Genomic DNA, 26,955 nt, shown 5'->3' on the forward strand with positions numbered 1-26,955 from the left:
TTCTATGTATGAAATTATTCTTAACTTAAATGGTTGAATCTGTATTTCATAGTGTCACAAAGACAGCTCAAAAGAACCCTGCCTGCCAACCATTCTAGAAAACCACACACCAATTTGCTCCACATATAAAATCCTCTCTAGTTAGTTTCCCAAAGTGCCTGGCATCATGCAAATCAAAACAGGCACTTTCGTGGATCCATGACACATTTCCCTGCCGCCTGCAAAGGACATTAGCCAACGAGGCTATTTATCATTTGTTTGCCTATCAGAAAAAGAGAAAGCTGATGATTTAAATGTTACTATTTTTTTTGCTTTTACATTTGAAAAGTTTCTCTTTCTGCATTTGTCGTCATTAAAAAATTGCTCACAAGTTCTCAAACAATAGCGTTCTTTATTAATTTAAGAACTGAGTATCATGGAAATGATACCACATTAAACATTCCTGAAACTCACTTCACACAAACTTTGGTCTCATTAATTATCTCTTTACCTGGTGCTGGCTTAACGCTCGCTGAGAGTTGTCTTCAGAGGCTACAGAAGATACCGCCCTAAGGAAAGCAGTCACCGTGACCTTGGCTTTGTCGGCAAAACCTTACTGTCGCTTTCTGAGTTATTCTTCAGCCTCGACACAATTCATATTGATCCGACTGCATAGAAGGCATCCTGGAATTAGTGATTTGCAGTTTCAGTGATTCTTTGTAGGCTTTCCTTTGGATCGCAGGCCCTCAGCATGAAATGGTGGTTTTACTGTTGACCGAGGGACAGACTGTGGGGAGGGACACCAGGGGGAGAAACTTGTGTCAGTTCATGGGGGATGTCTGTCCACACAGCCCAGTGAAGAGGTTGGGGAGGGTTTGGAAAGCAGGTCCTCCTTAGGTAACTGTCAGCAGACTGTGTGGATGGGTTATAACTGCTCAGGTCATCTACCAGGAGTGCAAGAAGGACAGCTAAAGGGGAACAGAAAGGGACTCAAATACAGAAATTCTTGCAAGTCTCTTCGAGAAGCATTTGGGGCCCCGTCATCCCACCTCTATGTTACCACGTGAATGGATTTTCTCATTTAAGGGGCTCCCTCATCTACCGCCTTACACCCACATTCTCAGACAGGGCTGCTGTTCTCACCAATCAGACCATGTATGTATGTGGTGGTTGTACTGGCTCGGCACACCCGTGAGACTTACAGGCGATGCCAGTCTTCGCTGACTGATGTGACCGGATGGTGCTTTCAGATTCGCCCTCAGATTCTGGTGGTGAGGGCTTCAGTCTCATCCAGCTTCCTGTCAAACCATATTAGCCTTTGATGCAAAACCGAAGACGCGCCAACCAAAAGCTGTCGGCTCAGAGTGCCCGCCCGTGATAACTTCATTTATATTAAAATAAAACTGCCACCTTCTTCAGCGCAATCATCAAAACGATTGGTCTTAGCTACAAGGAAGACTTGGATGACTGTATAAGTATCTGTCTTCTAGATTATTTCTGAGATGAATGACCACCCCCCGAGTCTCAACTTTTCAACAGAGTTCTAACAGCCAGTAGAATATAACAGCCGGTGTAGAGTTAATAGGTCCAATCGGCGTGCCAACGCGGTTCATGAGAATCTCTAGCTCTCTCCGCTCCTAGGTAAAATTGGATGGTGCTGAAACATTCTATAGGGATTCTTAAATTGGGGGGGGGAACATCTAATGTATGATGCAGCTTAACCTATCAGGCACTTTTGCTTGCTCTTGATTTACTTGTTTACATGAATGGATGGTGGAATTGGTGGGATTTTTACAAGAGTGATTTAAAAAAGCTTCTGAAATGTATTTCCTAAACAGGATTTGCAAGGCTTTTAATGCTTTAAAAGGCAAAGTTGGAACCAAACTGAGCTATCAGGGTTTTGTTGTTGTTTTGTTTTTGGGGCTTTTTTTCCCTTTTAAACAGACTTGAAATTGTTCATGGAATCAAACAGACGTCAGATTGCTTTAAGGAGTGGTGGCTGGTGTTTTCCAATCAGCAGACACCATGCTCTTTTGTGATGTTGCTAATATCGATTCCCCGCCCCCTCCATGCTCCTGACTTTACCTAGAGATGCAGAGGAGCAGAGTAAAACCCTCTTGGCTCTTCTCTTTTCAGGCTTGTTGATCGGAGCTGGCTGTGCCCTCTACCCCTTGGGCTGGGACAGCGAGGAAGTCCGGCAGACTTGTGGCTACGTTTCTGGCCAGTTTGACCTGGGTAAGTGTCCTTCTTCGATGACACTCCTTTTAGAAAAGAATCGAATCTGACTTTCCATAGAAGCAGAGAGTGGAAGAGAAATAAAGGAGAAAGCCATGCCCCGTACCACAGCTACAATACACAGATATGCGCTTATCCATGTGTTGAGTGAAATTATTGCCTGAACTGTGGCAAGTATTGTGGATACAAAGCTAAGAAATAGCCCCTGCTCTGAAGAGTTTATATGCATTGATCAAATCATTCAGAATCAGGTATTAATTACTTATTGCATGTGCTAAAAGGAACTCTGTGGAATTTACTGTCTGCCTAAGAAGAGGAGGCAGACAAAACCATTAAGAGCTAAGAAATCCAGAGCGGTCTCACTCCAGAGCAATAGACGGCTCTGTGGTTGTGGAAGTGCTGGGTCTTGAACACAGTGATGCATGTGGGCTATCTGGCAGCAAGCAGAAGATCTTGTGAGCCAGGAAACAGCAGAGCGAGGGCATCGGGGAGGAATGAGAGGAGTCCATCAGGAGACCACAGAGATGGGGAAGCAGGAAGAGATGTGACTGAGTAGTTGGAAATTCACACACTGCTGACGGCACCTCATGACTGTTTTCTATGTACGAATCAGGAAACTTCAGATTTTTTCATTTGTGGCTATAGTGTGATCCGCTTAGCAATCCATTAAAAAGGTTGCATAGTAACATATGGTTTGCATAATTATAACTTGTACTAATTGGACTGCATTCCCCCTAGGTGATAAACCTAACGTTCACTCCAGCACTTCCTTATTTCTTGCTAGTTAGGTATTATGTCTATCTCGGCTTCTGTTATTCTAAGGCGTGTCATAATGAAAGTCTTACTGAAAGTGAGCCTTTTCTTTACCCAATTATTTCCTGAGGATGTTTTTCTGGAATCGGTGTCCCTACATCAAAGATTATTGCCAGATCATAGCAAATGTACTTTCCCCTAATATAAGGATAGATTCTGTTTTTGATGATGATTCCACAGTGAGGTACTAACTTAAACATTCGCTTCTCACATGAAACACTCCGCTCTAAGAATAAGTATCTGAGGGAGTTGGTCCAGTGCCTGTACTATGATTATATCCCAAATCGTCATTTAAAAATTGTGTGGTAGAACTTCTCTGAAAAATATTTGTCAGATACTGAGGAAAATGGACCGATGTGATACCATATCAGGGTTCTGTGGATTTGAAAATGAAGCATGATCTGTTTGCCTCATTGGATGACAAACACTCTGCTTCCCTCAAAATAATACTAGTTCATTTGCTGGGAAAGTTGGTACATTAAATACTACTAATTTGCATGGTTAAAAAAGATGGGATTTCTGACCCTTTCTTTCCTCCTTATTGGCATTCAGAAGTCTGGATTGGTTTGTGATTGCCATAAATGCAGAGGAAACTGCTGGCACAAAGTTGAGTGTTGGCTTGGTTTTCGTTTGTTTTTCTGTTTTTTGCCTTTTTTTTTTTTTTTTTTGGAAAGCAGACTGTGTCCAAGGAGGTATTTTAATACAGCGTTTGGCATTTTTCTTTCTCTGAGGTTTGGGGCGTTCGTGGCCATTTCACACACGCCTCCACTTGATTAGAATACTGTTCTTGCTGATCTCTTGCCGGTGTACTTTGCTATACTAATTAGCAGGTTCTGATGAAACCTGTATTCTGTTTTTGTAGTTTTCATTACTGCATCTCAGTAGTTTATATCTTCCCAGCATTGTGGATTAAACATTTGAATGTCAAACTTAAAAAAAAAAAACTTGCCTCTTTACTCATGGTAATAATTTCTTACATTGAGTTATTAAACCCAAAGTTTAAAGTCATTTTACCAATTTAAAAACTCTACTGTGGTTTTAAATTTTTTGCCACCACAAATTTTTTTTTAAATTTCTCACAGTTGGATGATGAGGAGGAAATGGACTCTGGAGTCATCTACAGATAAAGTGAGTTCTAGATGCTACAGAACTGCCTCTGCGTTCTGTCTTTAAAACATTGCTACTGTTTCCTTGTACGCTGATGGAGACTGCACTTGAGTGAAGGAGTGAAGTCGTGATTATGGTGCTTACTTGGGAGAGCCTAGGACTGCAGCTGGGAGCCACAGCGTGCGTGTGAGGGGGAGCATTGGCAGTGAGGATGGCCCTGGGGCCCGTGTTGCTGTTGGTGTGCATGGTTGCCATAGCCACACTGCCTCTACGACTTCTGAGAAGCCAAGCTCATGCCTCTGCCTCTCAAAGCAGACTGTGTGGACACATCTTCCCCCTGACGATTGGGAAATGTTCATGTTATCAAGGCTCATGCTCTCCTTATGGTGGGGTGTGGGTCACTCAAGAGACCATCCTTTTGTGTTTCTATGGAAGATGATGTAAGGAGTGCATTCGTTCAATTCTCCGGCCAGCAAAGATTTCCGAAGTGCTCACTGCGTGCCAGGCCCTGTGCTAGGTGTCGGGGATACGGCATCAGCAAGGCATTTGAAAGACCCTATTCATTGCCCTCAGGACCCAACATCTACCAGAAGAGCCAGATGTTCAAGAGGATAATATACACTGTCCGTATGCTAGGAAGGAAGAGTGCCGGGCGCCACAGTGGACATGGCCTTTGCCTGGCCTCTGTCCCTCCATTCTAGGTGGTCATTCTAAGCCAGAGGCTGGGCAGCGTCTCGGGGAGAAGCCAGCTCGTGACTGTTTTCAGCTGTGGGAGCCATGCGGTCTGTGGGGCAACTATTCAGCTCTGCAACTGTAGCATGAGAGACACTCCATGTACAAACGGGTGTGACTGTGTTCCCACCAAATTTTATGTTCAAAAACAGGTGGTGGGGCTATAGTCTGAGGACCCCTGAACTCAGCCAGAGACCCCGGCACTCCAGCGGTAGGCTCGTTTTACATCTGCTCATCTACTGATCCCATGGGCCCCCCAAACAGCAGGCCAGGACGGAGGACACGGACTGCACTGAGCAGTCCTGTTCAGCTATCCTAGGAAGCTTATACACGCACTACACTCTCCGTGTTGTGCAGTGTTTGAATTAGGTGGCAAGTAGTCTAACCGAATCTTGGTCATCTTACCTCTTAACACCAGCTTGGGATGGGGCGACTTAAGCCCATTTGGACCAGTGATACTGCAGGAGGTGTTTCCAGGGGCTTCGGGGGAAGAAGGGATCATATGCCTAAGAGAAAGGCATCCGAAGCCATGCTCCCCGCTCCCTCTGGCAGCCAACTCTGACCAAGTGGGATGGGAGGGAAGGGCTTCCAGGGGGAAAGGGTGGGCAGAGGACCCCACTGGGGTTCAGCCACCCCTGAGGCAGGACTTCCCTATGAATTTTCAACCTTGACGATACATAATAATCTGTTTCCTTAGTAGGTAATTTTAAAGGCATCCTTTCTCCCTCTCTCTCTCTCTCTTTTTTTTAATGTTTACTTATTTTGAGAGAGAGATAACAAGTAGGGAAGGGGCAGAGAAAGAGGGAGAGAGAGAATGTCAGGTAGACTCCATGATGTCAGCGCAGAGCCGAACACAAGGCTAGATCTCATGAACTTTGAGTTCATGACATGGGCCGAAACCAGGAGTCTGACGCTTAACCAGCTGAGCCACCCAGGCGTCCCAAGACATCCTTTCTCTTACTGCTAGCTGAATGTACCCTAACTGGTATTATATTTAGTTGTTGTATCGCAAGTCAAGGGGACTTGACCTCTCCTGAAGGCTCCCTAAGGAAGTAGTATTTTTAGCTGAACCTTCAAGGCTGTAAAGTGTTGAGGTAGGTAACCAGTGAGTGTGGGTGTGTTGTAGGTTGCCGGGATGGCAAGGAGAAGAGGGAGGGAAGAGACCCAGAGGCACACTGGAAGAGGTAGGAATGCAGGCAGGGAAGGGGTAGGAAGAGCCTCCCGGGGAAAGAGTATGTGAATGGAATCCAAACATGTAAGTAGTAGTTCGGCAGGAAACAGATTTTATAAAAAACTCACATTTGTAGTTTTCAGGTAATGTGGTAGGAGTCTAATAGAGTCTAAAAAATGCCTTTTGCCTGGCTGCCTGGGTGGCTTAGTTGGTTAAGTGTCCAACTCTTGATTTCAGCTCAGGTCATGATCCCATGGTTCATGGCCCGGAGTGAGGCTCTGTGTTGACAGCAGAGTCTGCTTGAGATTTTTCTCTCTCCCTCTCTCTCTGCCTCTCTCTCTGTCACTCTCAAAAATAAATAAGTAAACATTAAAGAAAATAAAATGTCTTTTTTCTTTAGCAAGGAGATTTGGTGAGAATTTCTGTGTTTGCCTTGTAAACAGTCTCATAAGGCTATTGATTATTTCTCAAGAATTAAGTGCGAAGCTTTGGAGCAATTTCACAAAAATACCCGCTATTGCAAATCGAAGATTGCTATTGTTTACCTTTGGATCATCTTTTTTATGAAGAAGCAAGGAGCGTGTTTGAATACACATATTTTTGCAACAAGGAAACCAGAGTACAAGCAGGCTGCATAATGAATTTCTAAATTACGGAGCTAAAATTGTACAGCTCACCTTGACAGTGGCTTTCATCCTTTTGCATTAGAATCAGAGGTCGACTTGTTTCTTTCATTCGTGTTTTATTTAATTTTTATTTAAAAAATTGTTTTAAGTGTTTGTTTTTGAGAGAGAGAGAGGGAGAGAGAGAGCAAGCAACAGGGGAGGGGCAGAAAGTCAGGGAGACAGAGAATCTGAAGCAGGCTCCAGGCTCCAAGCTGTCAGCGCAGACCCTGATGCCAGGCTTGAACTCACAAACCATGAGATCATGACCTGAGCTGAAGTCGGACACTCAACGGACTGAGCCACCCAGGTGCCCCTTTTGTTTGTGTTTTAAATGAGTATCTGAGGTGATTCAGGTGCAAGGGGGTGGCAGCCATACTTTGAAACAAAATTACCTCAATTTATAAAGAAAATTAATTTTTTAAAATTTTTATTGGGCACAGTAGACACACAATGTCACATTCGTTTCACATCCACAGCAGAGTGATTCAACGTCTCTATTCTATGCTCACCGCAAGGGTAGTTACCATAGGCCACTATACAATACTGTTAGTCACTGACTATATTCCCCACGCTGTGCCTTTCATTCCTGTCTTACTCATCCCATAACTGGAAGCCTGTATGTCCCACTCCCCTTTACCCATTTTGTCCATTTCTACCTCTTTCCCTCTGTCAACCTTCGGTTTGTCCTCTGTAGAGAAAGATAGTTTTTTAAAAATGTTTATTTACTTTTAAGAAAAATTTTAATGTTTTATTTATTTTTGATACACAGAGAGACAGAGCATGAGAGCGGGAGGGGCCGAAAGAGAGGGAGACACAGAATCGGAAGCAGGCTCCAGGCTCAGAGCTGTCAAGCACAGAGCCCGATGTGGGGTTCTAACCCACGAACTTGAGATCATGACCTGAGCCGAAGTCAGAGGCTTTAACCAACTGAGCCACCCAAGCGCCCCAGAAAATTAGTTTTTTGTACTTTGCTAGAATGTAGTTTAATGTTCATTTTGTTTTATATAAATTTAGGGGGCCTTAGCTTTAGGGTACAGAGAGCTGATTCTAGGGAGTGTACACAAAGAAAATATTTACCGTTTCTTATTACAGCAAGGCCAGAGCCAAGGTGAGCTGCAGACTTGACTGATCCAGGCACTCAAAGATGTTGTCCAGGGCCCAGGTTTTTCCCGAACCAGAGACCTCTGCCACTTGAGGGTTCTTCTCCACCCTTGGTCCCACTGTCTTAAGTTTGGCTTCACCTTGAGGCTGGTCCTCTTCTCATAGATGATTACATTTGGCATTTGTAGCTTGTTCAAGTCACATAAGAGAGGGAGCGTTTCTCCCCAGTCCCAGTAATGGAATAACAGTCTCCTTCTCAGTCTAACTGGGCCAACTTGAATGGGTAAGAGCTGTCAGGGCTTACTGTGTACAAAATGGCTTCTCGTGGCTGAGCCTGGATGTGTTCAGAGTTTTATGGAACCAAATTTTACTGAGAAGTAATGGCATTGGTTAGTGAAAGATGAAGCTACAAACGAAAAGGCATCTCCGTCTGTCTCTTTTGTTGTTGGACTTGGTGCCCTGTGCTGCTCCCATCATGAAGTCTGTGGTTGCAGAAAAAGGGTCAGTAACGGCTTCTGCTGTGAGTGTTAACAACGGTGAACTTACATATGACTTTTTCAGAGAAAAAACAGTGCAGTGATAAGAATAATATGGAATGTAACACAACGTCTTCACATAATAAAAACTCAGTGGATGTTTGCTGTTATTATTCATGTCATTTGTACAGGACATTTTTAATGAATATTTGCTGATTAATCTTTTATTCTTTCTTTTGCATTTCATAACAGTAAGTTGGGATTTACACATGAAGCATAAGGTCTTTATAATCAGGTTGTCCAAATGATTTAATTCATGCCTCAAAGATATTTTCATCCACCAGACTTTTCTAATTATATCCTTATGATCAAAAGTAGTGTTTCAATTAATTTGTCTTGCTAATTTACCAAGTAAATTTGAGTAATTATTGCTTTCATTTTGCTATTTAATTTGATTAAGAAGCCATCATGTTTCCTGTTCTTGAAATTATGCTCTTGGATTCTCAAGAACAGTACCATAAACTCTGAGAACTCAGAGCCTGTCAGCATTGAAAAAGATGAGAGTCTGTTTCTTCCAAATTTTCAGTCCAGTGAAGAAATCTCTTCTAATCTAATCTGAACAATGACCGTGTCACCTCTCTTTGGACACGTCTCTTTCACCCATGACTCATGTTTTCTTTCCTTTCAGATCTAATCGCTCTTGAGAAAAAAATAATTTGCAAGTTATAGGAAAAAATGAGAACCAAAAGAGAAAATTTTTCCAAGTTGCTAGAAGTCATTTAGAAGCCTGTGTCCCCTCACGTAGCAGGCTAGCACAGGAGAATGGCAGGAAAACTGAGCGGCCACTATGAGCTGAACCAAGACCCAAATTGGGTAGACCCAGGGTACTCCCAGGAACGTTCTGGAATGTGACTCTCGATGGTGCTGGGCAAGTGCCGTGGACAGAGAAAGGTCCACGTGGCCAGTGCTGAAGTGACGGGGCGGTGTCGGGCAGCTCCAGAGGAAATGCAGCCAGCTTGGCTGCTCACTCAGCCTACTTAAGGGCCTCTTTTCATGAGAAGAGGGCTTTCTGCATTCATTCTAGAACGGGAGAAGAACCAACTCAGTTCAGGGCCATGAACAGCAGTGGGACCATGGCAACAATGGCAGACCATGCACATATCCGTTTTAAGTTATAGCTTGGTCAATGCCTCTAGTACTGCTTTAGCAAAAAGTACCCCATTCTGTATAATCACAGATCCAATTCTGTCTGCTTGCCTAAATGCATCTTTGTACACTCCAGATGAACCTATGGGACAGGAATTTTGCAACTTCAGTGTCTACCTCAATGTTTGGCCCAGAGCAGTATTGTGCAGATTTATTTATTCAACAAATATTTATTTAGCATGTTCTTGGCTTCAAAAATTGTGCCACAAACTTAGGATGAAATTAAGAATTAAGATAAACATAATCCTTAAGCATATCACGTATCTTCCATCCATGAAATGGTTACACAAAGGGAGGGAGGAAAAGAAAGAGGGAAGGGGAAGGAAAGAAAGAGAGAGGATAGAAAGAGGCATGGAGAGAAAGGAAAGCGGACGAGAGGGAAGAAAGGAAGAAATCTTACTGCTAATTTTTGACCTCTTAAAGGGAACCTGCCATCATGTTTCTGTATATACTGGCCAGCAATAACCTGGGGAGAACTGTGGCCTTATTCTCTAAAGGAATATGGCTGAACCATCTCCCAGAAAAAAATCATGTTAAAGGTCATCATTTAAAGAATGAAATGCCCTGATAGATGAAAATTAAAGAGCTCTAGTTATTTTTTTCCTAAAATCTGTTTTGGTTTGGTTATTTCAGAGTGGTATTATTCCCAATCTTGTATGAGGCCTTCTTAAACCCCAATTCAGTGGCTTACAGTGACTGTAGGAAAAGGCAATTCTCTTTAAAAGCCTGTGGGACATAATATTTCTTAAGATATGGCCACCGTACTATTGAGAAGAATAGGTTAGTCTCTCTCTTAAAGATTCTTCTTGAAGTTTTTCAATATTATCACCATTATAAAAACAAAAAATATGGGGTGCCGAGGTGGCTCAGTCAGTTAAGTGTCCATCTCTTGATTTCAGCTCAGGGTATGAACTCACCATTCTTGAGAGTGAGCGCTGCATCAGGCTCTGTGATTACAATGCAGAGCCTACTTGGGGTTCGCTTCCTCGCTCTGTCTCTGCTCCTCCCCCACTCGAGCTTGTGTGTGCTCGTGCTCACTCTCTCTCTCTCTCTCTCAAAATAAATAAATATTTTAAATAAATTTTAAAAATAGTTACACATCAGTCTCAGTGGCTTGCCATTTTAGATATAATGTACTTAAGGAACCCTAGGAAGTTCAACTGGCTATTCTAATTATTCTTTTGTTTTAGGTGCTCTTAACCATTTCTTAGTATGCTCCACTAGAATAATAATCTGGCACTAATTTTAAATTTAATGTGTTTAATGTTTTAGATCCTCTCTCAGGAATGAACTGTGTTCGACTGACTGTATCAATGATGTCCTTAAGAGAGAAAGGGCAATTAAGATAAATTGGCTATATGAACATCATCTTGAATAAATCTGTAGATTTTATTGAAATTTCCTGGTAGTTAAGGACTTGGGAAATAGACTGTTAATTAGGGAGAAGAATTTATCCCCTCTTACCACCCCAAGCTACCCCTTTGGATGATATAATTAATGCAACCCCCTTGCCCTCAAGGAGATTATAGTTGAGAGATTTATCACAGATTTATCTTAGAACATTCTCTTATTAGGTAGTAACACTGAGGAAAGACCTTCCAGTGAACCTTCCAGTTATGGGGTGATTTATCTACACAAACATTAGAGAAGAGTTCTTTCAGATCTTGATATTATGATTCTTTATCTTGGGAGAAATATTTCTGCCCCAGAGTTGAGAAGTCAAATGTTTTGTGACCTTACTGTCTATTCTTGCCTTTGTTTCATAACAGAAGAGAGAAAACCTCCTTTGCAGGTCTTCTTTTAAGAAAGGGCCATTTTTTAAACAATACTGATTAATAACATATCAAATGTGTTTTAGAATAAAGCCAAAAATAGGGGCACCTGGGTGGCTCAGTCAGTTGAGCGTCAGCTTCAGCTCAGATCATGATCTCACAGATGTGGGTTCAAGCCCCACGTCAGGCTCTGTGCTGAAATCTAACTCAAAGCCTGGAGCCTGTCTTCAGATACTGTGTCTCCTTCTCTCTCTGACCCTCCCCTGCTCATGCCATGTGTGTCTCTCTCTCTCTTTCAGAAATAAATAAAATATTAAAAATTTTTTAAAAAAGAATAAAGCCAAAAATATAAGACAATAGGGACACCTGGGTGGCTCAGTCGGTTAAGTGACCGACTTCAGCTCAGGTCACGATCTCACGGTTCGTGGGTTCAAGCCCCGCATCAGGCTCTGTGCTGATAGCTAGCTCAGAGCCTGGAGCCTGCCTTCAGATTCTGTGTCTCCCTCTCTCTCTGACCCTCCCCTGTTCATGCTGTCTCTCTCTCTCTCTTTCTAAAATAAATAAAAACAGTAAAAAAATATTTTTTTAAGTATAAGACTATAATCAGAAGGCTGATCTGACTTCTTTTTAGGTTAATTTATTTTGAGAGAGAGAGCAAGCACAAGCAGAGGTGGGGCAGAGAGAGAATTTCAAGCAGGCTCCATGCTGTCAGCACACAGCTCCCTATGGGGCTCAATCTCACAAACAGTGATATCATGACCTAAGCAGAAATCAAGATTGGGACACTTGACTGAGCCACCCAGGTGTCTCAAGGCTGAGCTGACTTCTGATCTGATTTTTAACCTGGTAGAATGTTGAAAAAATGAATTAATATAGAGGACTTGTAGAGAAAAGTTCATTTATGAGACCTTTTCAGAAAAATTCATGTGATATGAATTTTTCAAGATAAATGAATTTTCCCCTTAAAGGAGTAGTTAGTGGAAAAAAGCATGGACTGGTTTCGATCCCAGCTTCACTCCCTTATAGCTGTTTGCTTCTGGGCAAGTTATTTGGCCGCTCAGAATTTCAGTTCTTCAGCCTCTAAGACTGAATGACAGCCCCCACTGCACAGGCCTGTTTAAAGGATTAAATATGATGAAAGTGGAAGGCGCTTTGAACACGGAAGACCTACGGTAAATAGTAGTCCCGCCTTTCTGCCTTAGAGGCCAACACATTTCCTATTTTAATCATGTTGAAATGGTTTGAGAATGGGAACATATTATAGCCAGATTCCATCTGTTTAGCCAGAATATATGAAACATATAAAAAACATAAGCAAGCCCGTAAAAAAAAAAAAAAACCTCATTAGCAGTTATGTTCTTATATGACTCAGAAGGAGTCGTTCCTAAGAGTCATGGACATTTGTAAGAGTGATTTGCCTTTTCGCTAAGTAGCCAAGACTGAAAAAAATGTTTGAGTTCTTTCTGGATTTTTGTTGTTGTTTTGCAACAGTTTTATGTCACACCGCCGGCAGTTATTCATCGCAGTTATTAATTATGCCTGTCTGTCCTTATTCCTTCACTTCTAATTTGTGTCCTTTCTAATCTGATCATCATGCATCCTCTTGAAATCATGGTTTAAAGGAACACTGTTCAACTCTGTTTCTCTGCACTGCGTATCTTTGACGTACTGATTTTTGTGTCCTCTGGACGGTGCTTTTCTTTTTTTCTTACCTCCTGCTTTGGGGTCATGTTTTGGATAGTTGAGAACGTCAGCTGCGTGATACCTGGGTCGTAAACCACTCTGGTCTGGCGCCCGGATGTTTTGATGACAGTGGTAAATGAGCTCAGTGTTACAGGAGCCCTCATTCCAGGGATTGATGTCTCCAGACAATTCAAGCGTCCAAAGTCTATTGATAAGCTTCAGAGATTGGTGACCCCACTGAAACCGTATGCCAATTTGGTCTGGCTGTGTGTACATGCTGTTTGCTGGAGAGTTTATTCTAGCTTTTATATAGTATTCAAACCAGTTCCTGACATCTGGAGACTTAGAACCTCTGGTAAACCACATTTGGAAGTCTGATATTAGGAAGCCGAGAAACTTGACCTCTAGACTTTATCTGCCAACGATCCTCAAAAGCTCTCCCCCGACCCCCACCCAGAAGCTGGAAAGCTGCTGAACCCTTTTGGCTTGATTTCATTATCTCTGAAGGTGTCTGTCAGGGAAACGTTGTCGGAAAAACACCATACTTACACTTAGCATTATTGCAAATAGATACTCCGATAGACCAGTTCTACCTTGGGGTTTTTTGTTTGGTTAGATTTTTGGTTTTATTTTGGTTTTTGTTTGTGTGGTTTTTTGTTCATTTTTTTGCTTTTTAAAAAGTCCACTTTACTGGGATAGAATACAAAATTTGGAATACAGCAAAATTAACCAATTTTAAGAGTATAATTCAAAGGACTTATAAAATCCCATAACCACCTCCAATATAATAATATCGAACATTTCCATTCCCCCCAAAGGATTCCCTCATACTCCTGCTTATTCTATTTTGAAATCATATCTGTGAAAATGAGTGTTCAACCATCCTGGTAAATTGAACATGTTCCCACTCAGACTGCTGGCCAATTCCATTGGTGCCGCTATCAGAAGACAGTTCTGTAGCACATCTCCAGAGCTCTTGATTCTGACCTGTCTCGTCAAGGATGTCTGTATAGTGAACAGCCTTGAAAGATATTGAATCCTACCGGAGCAGAGGACAGGTTTGTTTATTGTTTAGTGTAATAAAGATAGGGTCTCCCTCCAGGGTGAAGTTTGGGCGGATTTGTTTACAGCTTATTATAAAAAATTGGGGTTCTCTAAGCATGGGATTCCTCAACTATGACCTAAACTCACTGTGTTTGCCACATCAGCCCCTGTGAGATGTGGGAGGCAAGGGGATGGATGCAAATGTGAAGCTCAGGCTGCTTGCTGTGCTGTGAATTACACATCTCCACATCTCTGATGTGGGCGTCTCTGGTCTTCTCCAGCATCTGTGAAATGGTGGCAGTTTAATGTGCTAGCTCACAAGCACAGTAAAATCTCAGATTCCTCAGGTTCTTGACAGCACTGTTATCATGCCTGCAAGTCATACAAAAATATTACAGGATAAACAGAGCTGTGTGAGTCTGTTAGGGGCAGTCACAACTCAGGTACATCCTCCAGAACAGATATTCCAGAACAGATACTCAAGGCTGCTCATACAAGTGTTCTGTTATCTGTATCCCAACTGCCACTGGAAGCTTTATAGCCTTGTCAGAAACGGATTTTTATTGGTGGAATTAGTATCTTATTAATTAGCATGATGAATGTTAAACATGATTCCTATCAGCGAGAAAGTGGATTAGCAAGGAATGTAACCATCCACCCTGCCTTTAGCCACTATTCTAAGTCCCAGTGATATTCAAACTCTCAAACAACCAATTTCCCACAGCCCCTGACCCATCCACACTAAAACCTTGGCCACAGCACTGGAGCGGGCTCCCAGGGGTCCTGCTCTGCCAGGCGCTAGCTCCTTGGTTTCTGGGACACAAGGCTAGGATGCTCTAAGGCTCTCAGACAGGGAAGGGACAATGGGACACTTGGGGAACTTGGAGAAGTGGCTTGTTACCCACCGGTACAGAGAGGTACATATTTTAGTATTTTTGACAACTGGTGCCAGTTCACTAAAGCATTCCAGCTCCGCAATTGTGCCCTGAGGAATGGCAGCCAAGGCTGGATCATCCCTAAAAAGCTCCACTTCCAGTCTTTGTCTGGAGGACTTTGGGTTGGCTGTTGCCAGAGTGAACAGAGTCTTTCCCTGGAATATTGCTCCAGTGGTTTCTTCGTGCAGAGTGGTTATTTCCAAACACTCAGAGGATGGAGGGCTGAGATTTAACCAGCTCCCAGAGCAGGCTGATGGAGGACCCGGTTTGTGCCTGCGCTTTGAGAGCTGTGTGCTTCAGAAGTGTCTGTGTTGCAGGATTCGGTCTGAGGCTTGCTTTCATTATGACTTGGACATGAGGTTGTAGGAGAGTGGCGCCCAGGCACCTCACTTTGTCAGCAGTGGCTGTAATTTACCAGAGAGTCTCAAGGTTGTGCTTCACCAAATTGGATTTGGCTCATCCCCGACAGTCACCTTACACATAAGGAGGGATCATCCAGGGAAACCTCTTCAACTGAGGGCAGCTAACCAAGATCAAAGCCGTGCTGTCTGCGGCCCATTTCCACTTAACTGGATACCGAGCGTATATTCAGAGGCTGCATGATGGCTGATGGGAGCATGACAGACAAGGGAAGAGGGCCGATAAAATGCCATCAGGCTGGAGTGCAGTGCAGCTTCTTGGAGGTTTGCTGGGAAAGGGCCGCAGCCGCAGGCTACAATGAGGACCGGCAATTAGAGACAGTCTAGGTACCTTCGCACTCCCTTTTGGGGCCATTTACGAGTCAGAGGAGCAGAATCTGAGGTCATTCCAGCCTTTAGAAATAGCAATGACAGACAGCTAAAGGATAACCTGTCACAATGCACTGAAGAAAGCCCCACTGGTTATCTGAGCCTTCCCCACACGGAGATCGGATTCTGGGTCGGTTCCCAGCGTGAACACAAAGACCATCAGGGGACCTGGTGTATATAGAGCCAATGTGTGTGCCTTATCACCTTAACAGTGGCGTTATCTGTTGTGAAACCTGTAGGATGGATTCAGTACTAAAGGGGCAAGGGTTAATAACAACCATGCTAGCAGAGACCCAGCTGACCAGACAGGACAAAGAGGAAACCGTTTTTTACATGGAAATCGTGCAAATGCGTGTATTAACAAAATTATTTACTGGGCCACAGAACAGAGGCCCATTTGATTGGTGTGATCATAAGAATTCAGATGCACTCACCCTACTTTTCTGACACTTAAACTGAGATTTGATTATGCTTCTGGAAGCACCAGAGTAGTTTTATTTTGCCACTGCTTTGTGTTGTGGGAATGCTGTGTAGGCAAAACATCTTAGCCACCAGTTTCATGGTTATGTGGCTCTTACTGGAGTTCAGGATGGGTGATGCGGGACCTTGAGTCAGTGTAGAGTTTAGGAGGAAGGCCCCTGAACGAATCTGGCTGGAGGGACAAACAACAAGCAGGTTTGGTGTGATGGGATCAGGAACACCACTGAAAGCCCAGGTGCGAGAGGAAGCGAAGCCTGACACAGGGGCAGCCACACCCACCAAAACACTGCAACGTCTGTTTCTTAGATCTTTCCGGATCAGTTTCTCTGATTGGCCATCTCTCTCTGTTCTCTGCCCCCAGTTACACTGTTCTTGTTTTGTAATATTGCAACAAAATGAATGTAACTATAAATGTATCATTTTAACCATTTCTAAGCGTACCATTCAATGGCATTAAGTAAATTCACAGTGTGGTGCAACCGTCTTCATTATCGATTTTCTCTTTCCAGAACTTTTTCATCATCCTAAACAGCATCTGTACCCAGTAAACAATGACTCTCCATTGACTTCTACTGCCAGACCCTACTAACCACTATTCCACTTCCTGTCTCTATGAATTCCCTATTCAAAGTACTTCACACCATGGACTCCTACAATATTTGTCCTTTAGTGCCTGACCTTTAAATTTTTTTTAAGGTTTATTTATTTATTTTGAGAAAGAGAGAGAGCATAAGCAGGGGAGGAACAGAGAGAGGGAAAGAGAGAGAATCCCAAGCAGACTTCTGACATGGGGCTTGAACCCATGAACCATGAGATTATGACCTGAGCTGAAATGAAGGGTTGGATGCTTAACTGACTGAGCCACCCAGATGCCCTGGTGTCTGGCTTTTTTCACTTAGCATAATGTCCAAGTTCATCCATGTTTTATAGCATGTACTAGAAGTCCATTCCTTTTTAGTGCTGAATAATATTCCATTATACAGGTACACCACATTTTGTCTGTTCATCTAACCCTGTTCATTTTTTAATCTAGAGTTGTTTTCACACTGGCAATTTATTTATATTGACATGGAATACACCTGTTCCAAAGGTTGTTGGTTTATACACACACACACACACACACACACACACACACACATACAATTTTATAATTATCTGCTTTTGCTTTGGGAAGTTAACTTTAAAAGTACAGGTCGGTAATTATGTGATGTACATACTCATTACCCAAATAGGACTATATTTTTGGTTACTAATAACCTTGCTTTAGATTTGAATCAGGAAATTCAAAATTATATTTTAACAAAAGACTCTCCCTACTGAAGAAAACACATTCAAGAGACCTGGGAAGGTGACTTTGGTCATTGACAAAATACAGATGACCTGTGTACCAAGGATGAGCACGCCATGTGACAAATATGTCCTGCTTGTTTTTTCAATAAGTTTTATTGGAACATAGCCATGCTCATGTGTTTACTTTGTGTTTATGGCTGGGTTGTTTTTTTTTTTTTATTCTGACAGAGAGAGAGCACGAGCAGAGGAAGGGAAGAGAGAGAGAATTCCAAACAGGCTCCGAGCTGTCAGTGCAGAGCCCGATGTGAGACTTGAACTCACAAACAATGAGATCATGACCTGAGCCAAAATCAAGAGTCAGACACTTAACCAGCTGAGCCACCCAGGTTCCCCTCTATGCCTGCTTTTGACCTAAAATATTTACAGTCTGGCTGTTTTCAGAAAAAGGTTGCCAAGCCTTGCTGTAGCTGATCCTTCTCCAGTGCCCTTTTTCTCTACGCTCTGCAACGCTGTGAGGTGCTAGGTGAGAGGAGGAGGAGTGAAGGAAGGTAAAGTCACAAGGACACAGAAACGGAGTCCCTATTCTCCCGTTGTAACCCCTGTTACAACAAAGCCCCCTCCCGTCCCTGCCCACCACAGCTGAGCAGAGCGGACCACAGCCAACAAAGCAGACGGCCTGCCAAGTGCACCTAAATGGAGAGAACATTCGGCGTTAATCATGAAGTCGTGTGAACCGGCAAGCGAGGGAGTGGCGGAACGCAGGTGTCCGGGTGGGGAAGGGGCGTTGACTCCGTGTCCTCCAGGAGGCGCCAGGCCGAAGACCAAGCAGCAAAGAGGCACACAGATCGCTGCTCCTCCACAGAGCGCCTCCAGGCTAGTGGTCATATATAGTGGGAAACAACACTTCCCACGGAAGGAAAGGGGCTTTTCCAGCCGATACACAGAGTTTACCAAGCCAAGCAGATGCTCGAGGAGAGAAACCTACAGGTTTCAGCCTGCACAGGACTCAGGCTTTTCACACTTCAGGCCTTGTGAAGGACCAGTGTGTCACACCTCCGTTCCTGTGTCCTTGTGACTGTATCCTTCCTTCACTGCTCCTCCTCCCACCCAGCACCTCACAGCATCACGGATCTTACAGAAAAGGGTCCCTGAAGCAGGATCATCTACAGAAAACTGTACATCTACGCCTGCGATCCGCACACACACGTCCCTCGCTTACGGGTTCACAGTTTCCTGATTAATGCCGGAATGTCCTCTCCATTTACGTGGACGTAGCAGGCTGTTTAGGGTTTTTTTTTTTTAATGTTTTTTATTTTTTTTTGAGAGACAGACTGAGACAGAGGGTCAGAAAGAGAGGGAGATACAGAATCAGAAGCAGGCTCCAGGCTCTGAGCTAGCTGTCAGCACAGAGCCCTACACGGGGCTTGAACCCACCAACCATGAGATCATGACCTGTGTCGAAGCCAGATGCTTAACCAACTGAGCCTCCCAGGCGCCCCCAGGCTGTCTGCTTTGTTGGCTGTGGTCCGCTCTGTTCAGCTGTGGTGGGCAGGGACGGCGGGGGCTTCATGTTACCTGGGATGCAGCTGGAGGGCAGGGACTCCCCAGACACCCCACTGAGCGCTGCCCTCAGCAGGGCAGTGTGTGCACATGGAGTGGAAGAGGGCGAATGCATATTCTCATGAAGCAAATTACAGAATAAAAATTGCCATCAGTTCTCAATTTGCGTGCCATAGGACCAACATAAATTTATTGAGTTCTTGCTCTTTATATTTACAAACATAAAAGTCCCCTAGTCATTTTATAGATGTATGTGTGTGCATATGTATATTTATTTACATTTTTAAATATGAGGGTGTATGTATACATACATGGATATAGACCTAGGTAAATTTTTATTTATAATTTTTATTTTTAAATGACTTCATATTTGTAGAAAAGTCACAAAAATAGAACAAAGAATTCTCATATGCTCTTCTAGTTTCCTTTAATATTAAATTTTATGTTTGCTTTATCATTCTCCCCCACCCTCCCTCTTTGTTCTCTCTCTCTCAGATATGATGGCCCTCCAACCCTAGACAGTTTTGTAAAGAACTCCTAAAAGTAATGTCCTTTTACGTAGCATACAATTAGCAAAATTAGAAAATTAACATTGATGCAATACTATTGGCTAATCTACAGCCCTTATCTTGATATATTTTAGATGTAGAGTTATGCGTGGGAGAAATGGAATTCATTTGCTTTTCTCATAGTGGGTATTGCTTGTTCTGAATTTTATTTCTGCTTTGTGGTTTTCTGTTTGCAGAAAATAGCAAACACAAAGTAGTATTTAAACTCTTTAGATGCTCAGAAAAAATGCTTGATGTCCAAACCTACAGTGTGATATTGAAACATACTAAGATTTCAGGAAAGAAGGTGTACTAGTAACAGTAATAACAGTAAATAACCATCTCTTTTGTTCCTGATGTATGGTTTGGGCTCAAATACTGAACTTTAGGTCAGGTTGAGAACAGCAGCCCGCCTTTTTACAAGTGAGCAGCTGTACAGGTGGGAGACCCCGGATGCTTATTTTCTGCTAGATCACTAAGCGGGTGGTGGCTGGCACCATTTCCTTGGGGACAGCACACAGGACCTAGGCAAAACTCTTCTCATTTCTTCAGCTCCTCACCCTATAGGTCTAGCTAAAACATTTCCACGGGGACAAGAGAGATACAACTGAGCCAGTTAAATTATGGCTTATTAGCAACATCTTGGGGAGATTCCAGGAGAGCAATTTATACCGAGGAATAGAATTAATTTGTAATTCAGAAATCTCCTTCCCCCACAATCTGAACCCCATGTTCATGTACACATCACGAGTCCTCTGGGGAGCCCTCTCCTCGCGCCCTCTGCTCTGGCTACAGAATGGGTGAAGCTGGACTGGATAAAATTCACAAGGCTGACATATATTTTCCCTATCAAGTCTTAGCCGTAACGTATCTCCTCAGACATGGTGCTGTTGCAGGCTCTTTCTAACTGCCCATCTTATCTTTTCCAGAGAGTAAATAGCGGCTCCCCTTGACACACATAGTTATGAAAATACTCACTGATGCCATAGCGTGAGTGTCAGTCCTTACCAATGGACATGTCTGCATGTTATAGTCTTCTGTGTGGATGGGTGGGGTGGGGTGGGGAGGGATTTAGGTTTCGATCCAGCTTGGTTGTTTGCATGTTATACTCTGAGTAACATCCTGGTTGACACTGTGGAGAAAGCAGGGCAGAGAAGGTGCAGGGATCTTCTCAGGCATTTCTTGCCCCCTCTTGTTTGTTGGCGTGGCTCCAGGGCTCAGAGCTAGATGATCATTCAGTGAGGCACACTGTGTGTGGGGTGTGGGAAAGGTCTCATTCCAGTTCCAGAGAGTCCACGTCCTACTGTTCGGGATCCTGAACCTGGGAACGAGGGCGGGACAGGTAGAAACATATAGTCAGCTTACTGTGTTTGAGGCAAGAGCTACAGTCCTCGATGAGAAACACTGGGCTCACCATTGTGGTGCTGTTCTGGAAATTTAGGGGACATGAGCGTGGCCACCCCTTGCTGGGACATTTTGGGACATTCGGTGCTTAGGATTTGAGGTTTTCTACCAGTACATATACTCCCCACTATCTATTCTTTTTTTTGTCTTTAATATTTTAATGTTCATTTTTGAGAGAGAGAGAGAGAGAGAGAGCAGAGGAAGGGCAGAGAGAGAGGAAGACAGAATCCACAGCAGGCTTCAGGCTCTGAGCTGTCAGCACGGAGCCTGATGTGGGGCTTGAACTCACGAGCCACGGGATCATGACCTGAGCCGAAGTCCAACATTCAACCAACTGAGCCACCCAGATCCGCCTCCCTCCACACACACACCATCTATTCTTTGGGGAAGCGCTAATGGGGAACATTCCAGAGATCTGCTTGCAGACAGCACCTCCTGCAGCAGTCCCTAGGGGGCACGCAGAGTACCATATAAATGGGGCCCAAAGCTGTGTATAGGACTGTCCTGAGAAACAGTGTGACTTTATACTTCCAGTAATAAACAGATGGAGACAAGCATGGAAGCTTGAGAAAGAGCCACACCTTATGTACTTTCTTCCTTCAGTCTTTGTACCTCTGCATTTTTTTAGTGTTTTTTTTAAATTTTTTTAATGTTTATTTTTGAAAGAGAGAGTGAGCGAGCAGGGGAAGGGCAGACAGCGAGGGAGACAGAATCCACAGCAGGCTCCAGGCTCTGCGCTGACAGCAGCGAGCCTGGTTCTGGGCCCGAACTCACGAACTGTGAGATCACGACACTTAACTGACTGAGCCACATAGGCGCCCCTACCTCTACATTTTTTAGCCAGCAACCAAGTTTGGGCGTTCTCTTTTCAGACACAGGACAGGAGATAGCATTTTAACCACTTGTTCCATTAAACGTTTGAATTAAAGCTTTTGTATGTTTTAGGCCAAGGTTTAAAACTTGTTTCTTTATTACTAGTGAGGCCTTTGTTCAGGAACTTAACAAAAGAACAAATGGATTCTTTTTGTTCTAGTTTTTTTTAAATGCATATGCAGACAAGATGGTCTGAATATGTAGAGACATGAAGGAATTTATTCAAGAAGAGGAAGAGCCATCAAACTTGTGTCCATGGTATTTAAGAGGACCAAAGTTTTGGTCTCTCCCCCATCCTTCCACCTTCCAGCCCTCATTATTTATAAAGCAAGAAAGATGAAGTTAAAAATATCTACTTCTTTGCTACACAAGCCTTTTTTGTATTTATATCTTGACATGGTGAAAATTTAAAAAAAAATTTTTTTTTGAGAGACAGAGCGCGAGCAGGGGAGGGTCAGAGAACGAGGGAGACACGGAATCTGAGGCAGACTCTAGGCTCCGAGCTGTCAGCACAGACCCGATGCGGGGCTCAAACTCACGAACCGCGAGATCATGACCTGAGCCAAAGCTGGACGCTCAACCAACTGAGCCATCCAGGCGCCCCCCCCCCAAATGTTTTTTAATGTTTATTGAGTTTTTGAGAGACAGAGAGCATGAGCAGGGGAGGGTCAGAAAGAGAGGAGGCCAAAGCAGGCTCTAGGTTCTGAGCTGTCAGTGCAGAGCCCAACTCAGGGCTCAAACTCAAACCGTGAGATCATGACCTGAGCCGAAGTCCGCCCCTTAACCAACTGAGCCACCCATATGGTGAAAATTTTAAAATATCACAGAGGAAAGCCAGTCCACTGATAAATGAAGTCAGCCCTCTTATTATATCCAAACCCAGGCACAGAGGGCCACAAGGCTAGGAACTTGGCAGCGACCTAGTGAAGAAAGAAATATACTGGGACCTGGTGGGACTCAGGTTCAAATGCAGAGCAGGGGAAGGCCAAGCGCTCATGGAGTTTTGTGTCAGATGGCATCGGTGAGAGGACAGGACTGCCTGATCTACTGCACTTTGTGGTGCTAGAGCAACACTGGACAGTGCACGGCCCTGTGGCCAAGCCTCTGGGTTGGATTGAGGATGACATGATGGCTCCCGACCAACTGATGAGGGTTTACAAGCAGACAGCAGCCCGCGAAGGGATCTGGAAGTGTGCCCAGGGCTTGGACAGAGTCCAAGAAGGGCCAAAACACCTACCTTGGGGGCATGTGCATAGCCAGATTCACATTGAGGAAGAATCAGTTGTCTGAACTCATCAAGCAAGCTCATTGGACCCCAGCTCCCCATATTCTCTAGACGGGATGGTGTGGCCACGAGATGCTGGTTTGGTTCCATCACCTCAGGAACTGGATGCCAAGTCAGCCAGAGGCAGGCCTTTAATAACTAGAACCACCGTGCAAGGTAGACACAGGGATGTGTAGTCTTCTAAGAAGACCCATAAATTCATAGGAGTAAAATATATTTTATTTCTCCTTGGCATGGAAATTCTAACAAAGACAAGTATTATCTAACAAATGGGAAAAGTACACTTGACGTAGCTCATCCTAATACATTCTCTGAGCACTGGAGAAATTTCTGGAATCAGTTTGACCCAAGTTCACGTTAAGCTTTACCATTTATTTGAGATACCAGGCAAGTTGCTTATTTTGCATGTAACTCAATTTGTTCATCTTCACGAAGGGAATCATGTGGGGAAAATATAAACAGATTCACTTCTCTAATTTCTGGAAAACATCGGAGGCAAAAACGATTAAGTGAGTTGTCCCTTATAAAGTGTTCAGTGCCTGGCTCCCCGTCTAGATACATAACCGCTGTTAATAGAATGATTAATTTTGGATCTCTATGCTCACCCCAAGTACATTGTCTGATGCTCATTCATGCTGCGAACATAGATCGATCGTCTGCTGTGGTCCAGGCACTTTACTGTGCACCAAATACCAAAGTAGAGCAGGCAGACCCAGTGAGACATGATAGGCTCTGAAATGTTAATGGGACCGATTATGAAGAAAGCAGAGGTTAAACTACAATTTCTTCAAAAGATGAAAAGATCTCTGGAATTCTGTGGTTGCTTGTAGTAAGGCTGGATTCCTTGTACCAAAGCAAGAGCAGCACCAAAAACTGACTTGAGCCTCCCCCCAAAATCAGCCTCAGCTCTCCTGCCCCACCTCCACTTCCCGGCTGCCCTGGAATGCCGCCACAGCATCTTTTTCCATTGACTTGGCAGGTGGCCGTGGTTTGCTGCTTTCTGTCCCATTAACCTCTATTTTATCTGTCAAGCCGAGTATTCCCCATTGTTGAAAGCAGCAATTTGCCAACCAAGCTTACAGTCCTGTTTGATGGAGCATTACAAAGAGCAAAAGGGAAAGTTTAAACAGATTTGCTTCTCTAATTTCCTGAAAGGATCACAGACAAAACTTGCCCTCTAGTAAAATGCTTTTTGTTCGCATTATAGTAACAAGCATTTATTGCCGTGACAGGGGAAGGGAGAGGCCACGGAAGAATGGTTCCAAATTTCCTGGTTTCATTTAGTCCTGTTACTACCCATGGACTACCATGTTGTTTAAAACATATAAACGTTCCTGATAACCTAATGTACTCAAAAAGGCTTTTTCTTCTTTTTATTGTGAAACATGGTGCCACTTTCTTATTACCGAGCAGTGGGTTTAAACAGTAGAATCTTGCTCAAAGAGAAGAATAATCTTCTTTTCTTTTTCCTTTGGAGAAGTTCAAGGTACAGTGTGTCTACTGTGCAGTTGTAACTCTCATGAACTCTAGATGTTTTGTGCTTATATTTAGGTTTCATGAAAAAAATTCCCTGTTATATCTGGTTGATTTCTTCCAACTGAACTACAAAACATATGTGTAATATACACAAGGGTTGGCTTCAAAATAATGCAAGTGATGTAAGCGATCCTTGAGAACTGGGCTTACCAGAACAAACTTCACTAGACCGAAGACCCTATCTATCCTGCTCGCTGCTGGGTCTCCAGCTTGTGTCACATTGCCACACATGTAGTAGGTGCTCAAGATTTCCTGGCTAATGTTGAACACCATACAATTCTACCACCAATACAGATGAAATTTCTGGAGAAGTGTTTAGGCTTCAAGCTCTCAAACTCTGGAGGTGGTCATACCCATCCCCATCTCTTGCTTATACCCAAGATGGCATTCCTTTCTTTCTTGAGCTATACTTTACCTAAATTTACCAGATTTAAGACTGAAATCTGCCTGCGTTTCTCCGTCTCCCAGCCCCGAGTGCAAGTACACGCTTCCCTGGCCTCCCGCATTTCCACCTGGCTTGCTTCTGCTCTTCTTCCAGGTCTCAGCACAAATTTCTCTTCCCCTTAAGGTTCTCCTACACCCTATTAAGCTCTCTAGTGATTTGCTGTCTTAGCTTTCTTCAAAGCACATACCACAATTATCATTATATAATAATGCAATTACTATTTAGTACTTCCTTGACTAGAAAATAGCTACTTGATAGCAGAGACTGTATCCATCTTGTTCCCAAAAGATCTTCAGCACCCAGTGACTCTCAGTCAGAGTGGGCACTATTATTTGTAAGTATTTGTCGAATTGATGAATGAATTGAGAGAGAGAGGGAAAGAGGAAAGGAATCAAGGAGTAAGGAATCAAGGATTAGATGGCTTGGTGTTTCTTTAGATTTGCCTAAATCCTATCGACACATCTTGATTTTACCAGACTGATTCCCACAATCTCCTGCTTCTCAGAAGATATATGTGTGTATGCGCCTGTGTGCGTGTATATGTATGATTTTGTATATTCTTATGAGGGTAGTTTGATGGACTGCTATATTTCTGAATAATCCAGAATACCAGGATAAATCCATATTGATTTAATGATTTTGTATTTTATGAATTAATTGGTAATTGAAAAGTACTTGGTAAATGAAAACCTTCATATCTGAAATAGGAGAATATTTTCTTTTAGCTCACACTGAACATTAGTTGCTTATTTTGGATCTGAGCCAGTTGCTGAATCTAAATCACAAAATACATAGATTACACACATAGATCTATATATATATGAGTAATTAGTGGCAATATCTAATGACATTCTCAAACATTTTCTTTGCCTATGGTACACTTTTTAAATAACTTTATTTAATATCCTTCCTATTTTCTTGTTTTAATGTTTACTTATTTAATTTGAGAGAGAGAGAGCCGAGGAGGGGCAGAGAGAGAGAGAGAGAGAGAGAGAGAGAGAGACAACCAAGTAGGCTCCATGCTCCCAGCATCATGTGAGATCAGGGATCATGATCTAGCTGAAATCAAAAGTCAGACGCTCAAATGACTGAGCCACCCAGGTGCCCCCCTATTTTCATCTGTTAGCTAGTTGGATGAGCTGACTACATGTTTTATGACACATACAAGAAGGGCTCCAGAAACATAACAATTATTGGAAATGAGACATATGCATGTACATGACATGGAGCTGGATTTGCCCCCAGGAAGACAGTAGTGTGGGGTGAGTGTGAGACTCATGGTGCCAAAGACTTGGATTCCAGGGCTCCGGTGTGTTGTTAGGGGCTGGGGTGGTTAAGCCTCTGACACCTGAAACCTCACAGACTTTTACTATGAAAACAAAAAAGCAAGACAGATTTTGTCCGTTCGCTCTTGTCTTAAATCAGGTTTCCTAGAGCAGATGCTGAGATGAGGATTCATGTTCAAAGAAACCAGTGGGGAAATGGAAAGTAAAGTGGTGAAGGAGTTAAACACCAGGCAAGAGTGAGATTTTGGGTGAGGTCCTAGTCTCAGCCTCAACTCACTGGGATTCCAGAACATTCAGTTCCACTGGGGAATTTGTCCCACCTGGAGGCAAGAAAGCTGGCTTTCACACTCCTGCAGACATTGGCTACTTGCCACCCCAGGGGGCACTTACGCTCTCTGAGTGTTGGGGCACTTACGCTCTCTGAGTGTTGGGGCACTGTGACTCCAGGTTCATGGGTCCTCTGAAGACAGTTTCCAAGGGGAAACTGTTAGGAGTAGAGCACAATCAGAGCAAAGGGTGAGACTCTAGGACCAAGTAAGGG

The 26,955-nt window shown here is 43.4% G+C and overlaps 1 protein-coding gene across 1 annotated transcript in view; it reads left to right on the top strand.

The window, feature by feature from the left end:
• Nucleotides 1-26,955, top strand: part of LHFPL6 (LHFPL tetraspan subfamily member 6) — a 245,649-nt gene that overhangs the window by 211,996 nt on the left and 6,698 nt on the right. The window contains exon 3 of the mRNA XM_029936837.1: nt 2,116-2,214. Within this exon, the coding sequence (XP_029792697.1) occupies nt 2,116-2,214 (99 nt within the window). The remainder of the gene's footprint in view (nt 1-2,115; nt 2,215-26,955) is intronic.

The sequence above is a fragment of the Suricata suricatta genome, chromosome 4 (genome assembly GCF_006229205.1).
Source record: "Suricata suricatta isolate VVHF042 chromosome 4, meerkat_22Aug2017_6uvM2_HiC, whole genome shotgun sequence".
In the NCBI taxonomy this organism is placed as follows: Eukaryota; Metazoa; Chordata; class Mammalia; order Carnivora; family Herpestidae; genus Suricata; species Suricata suricatta.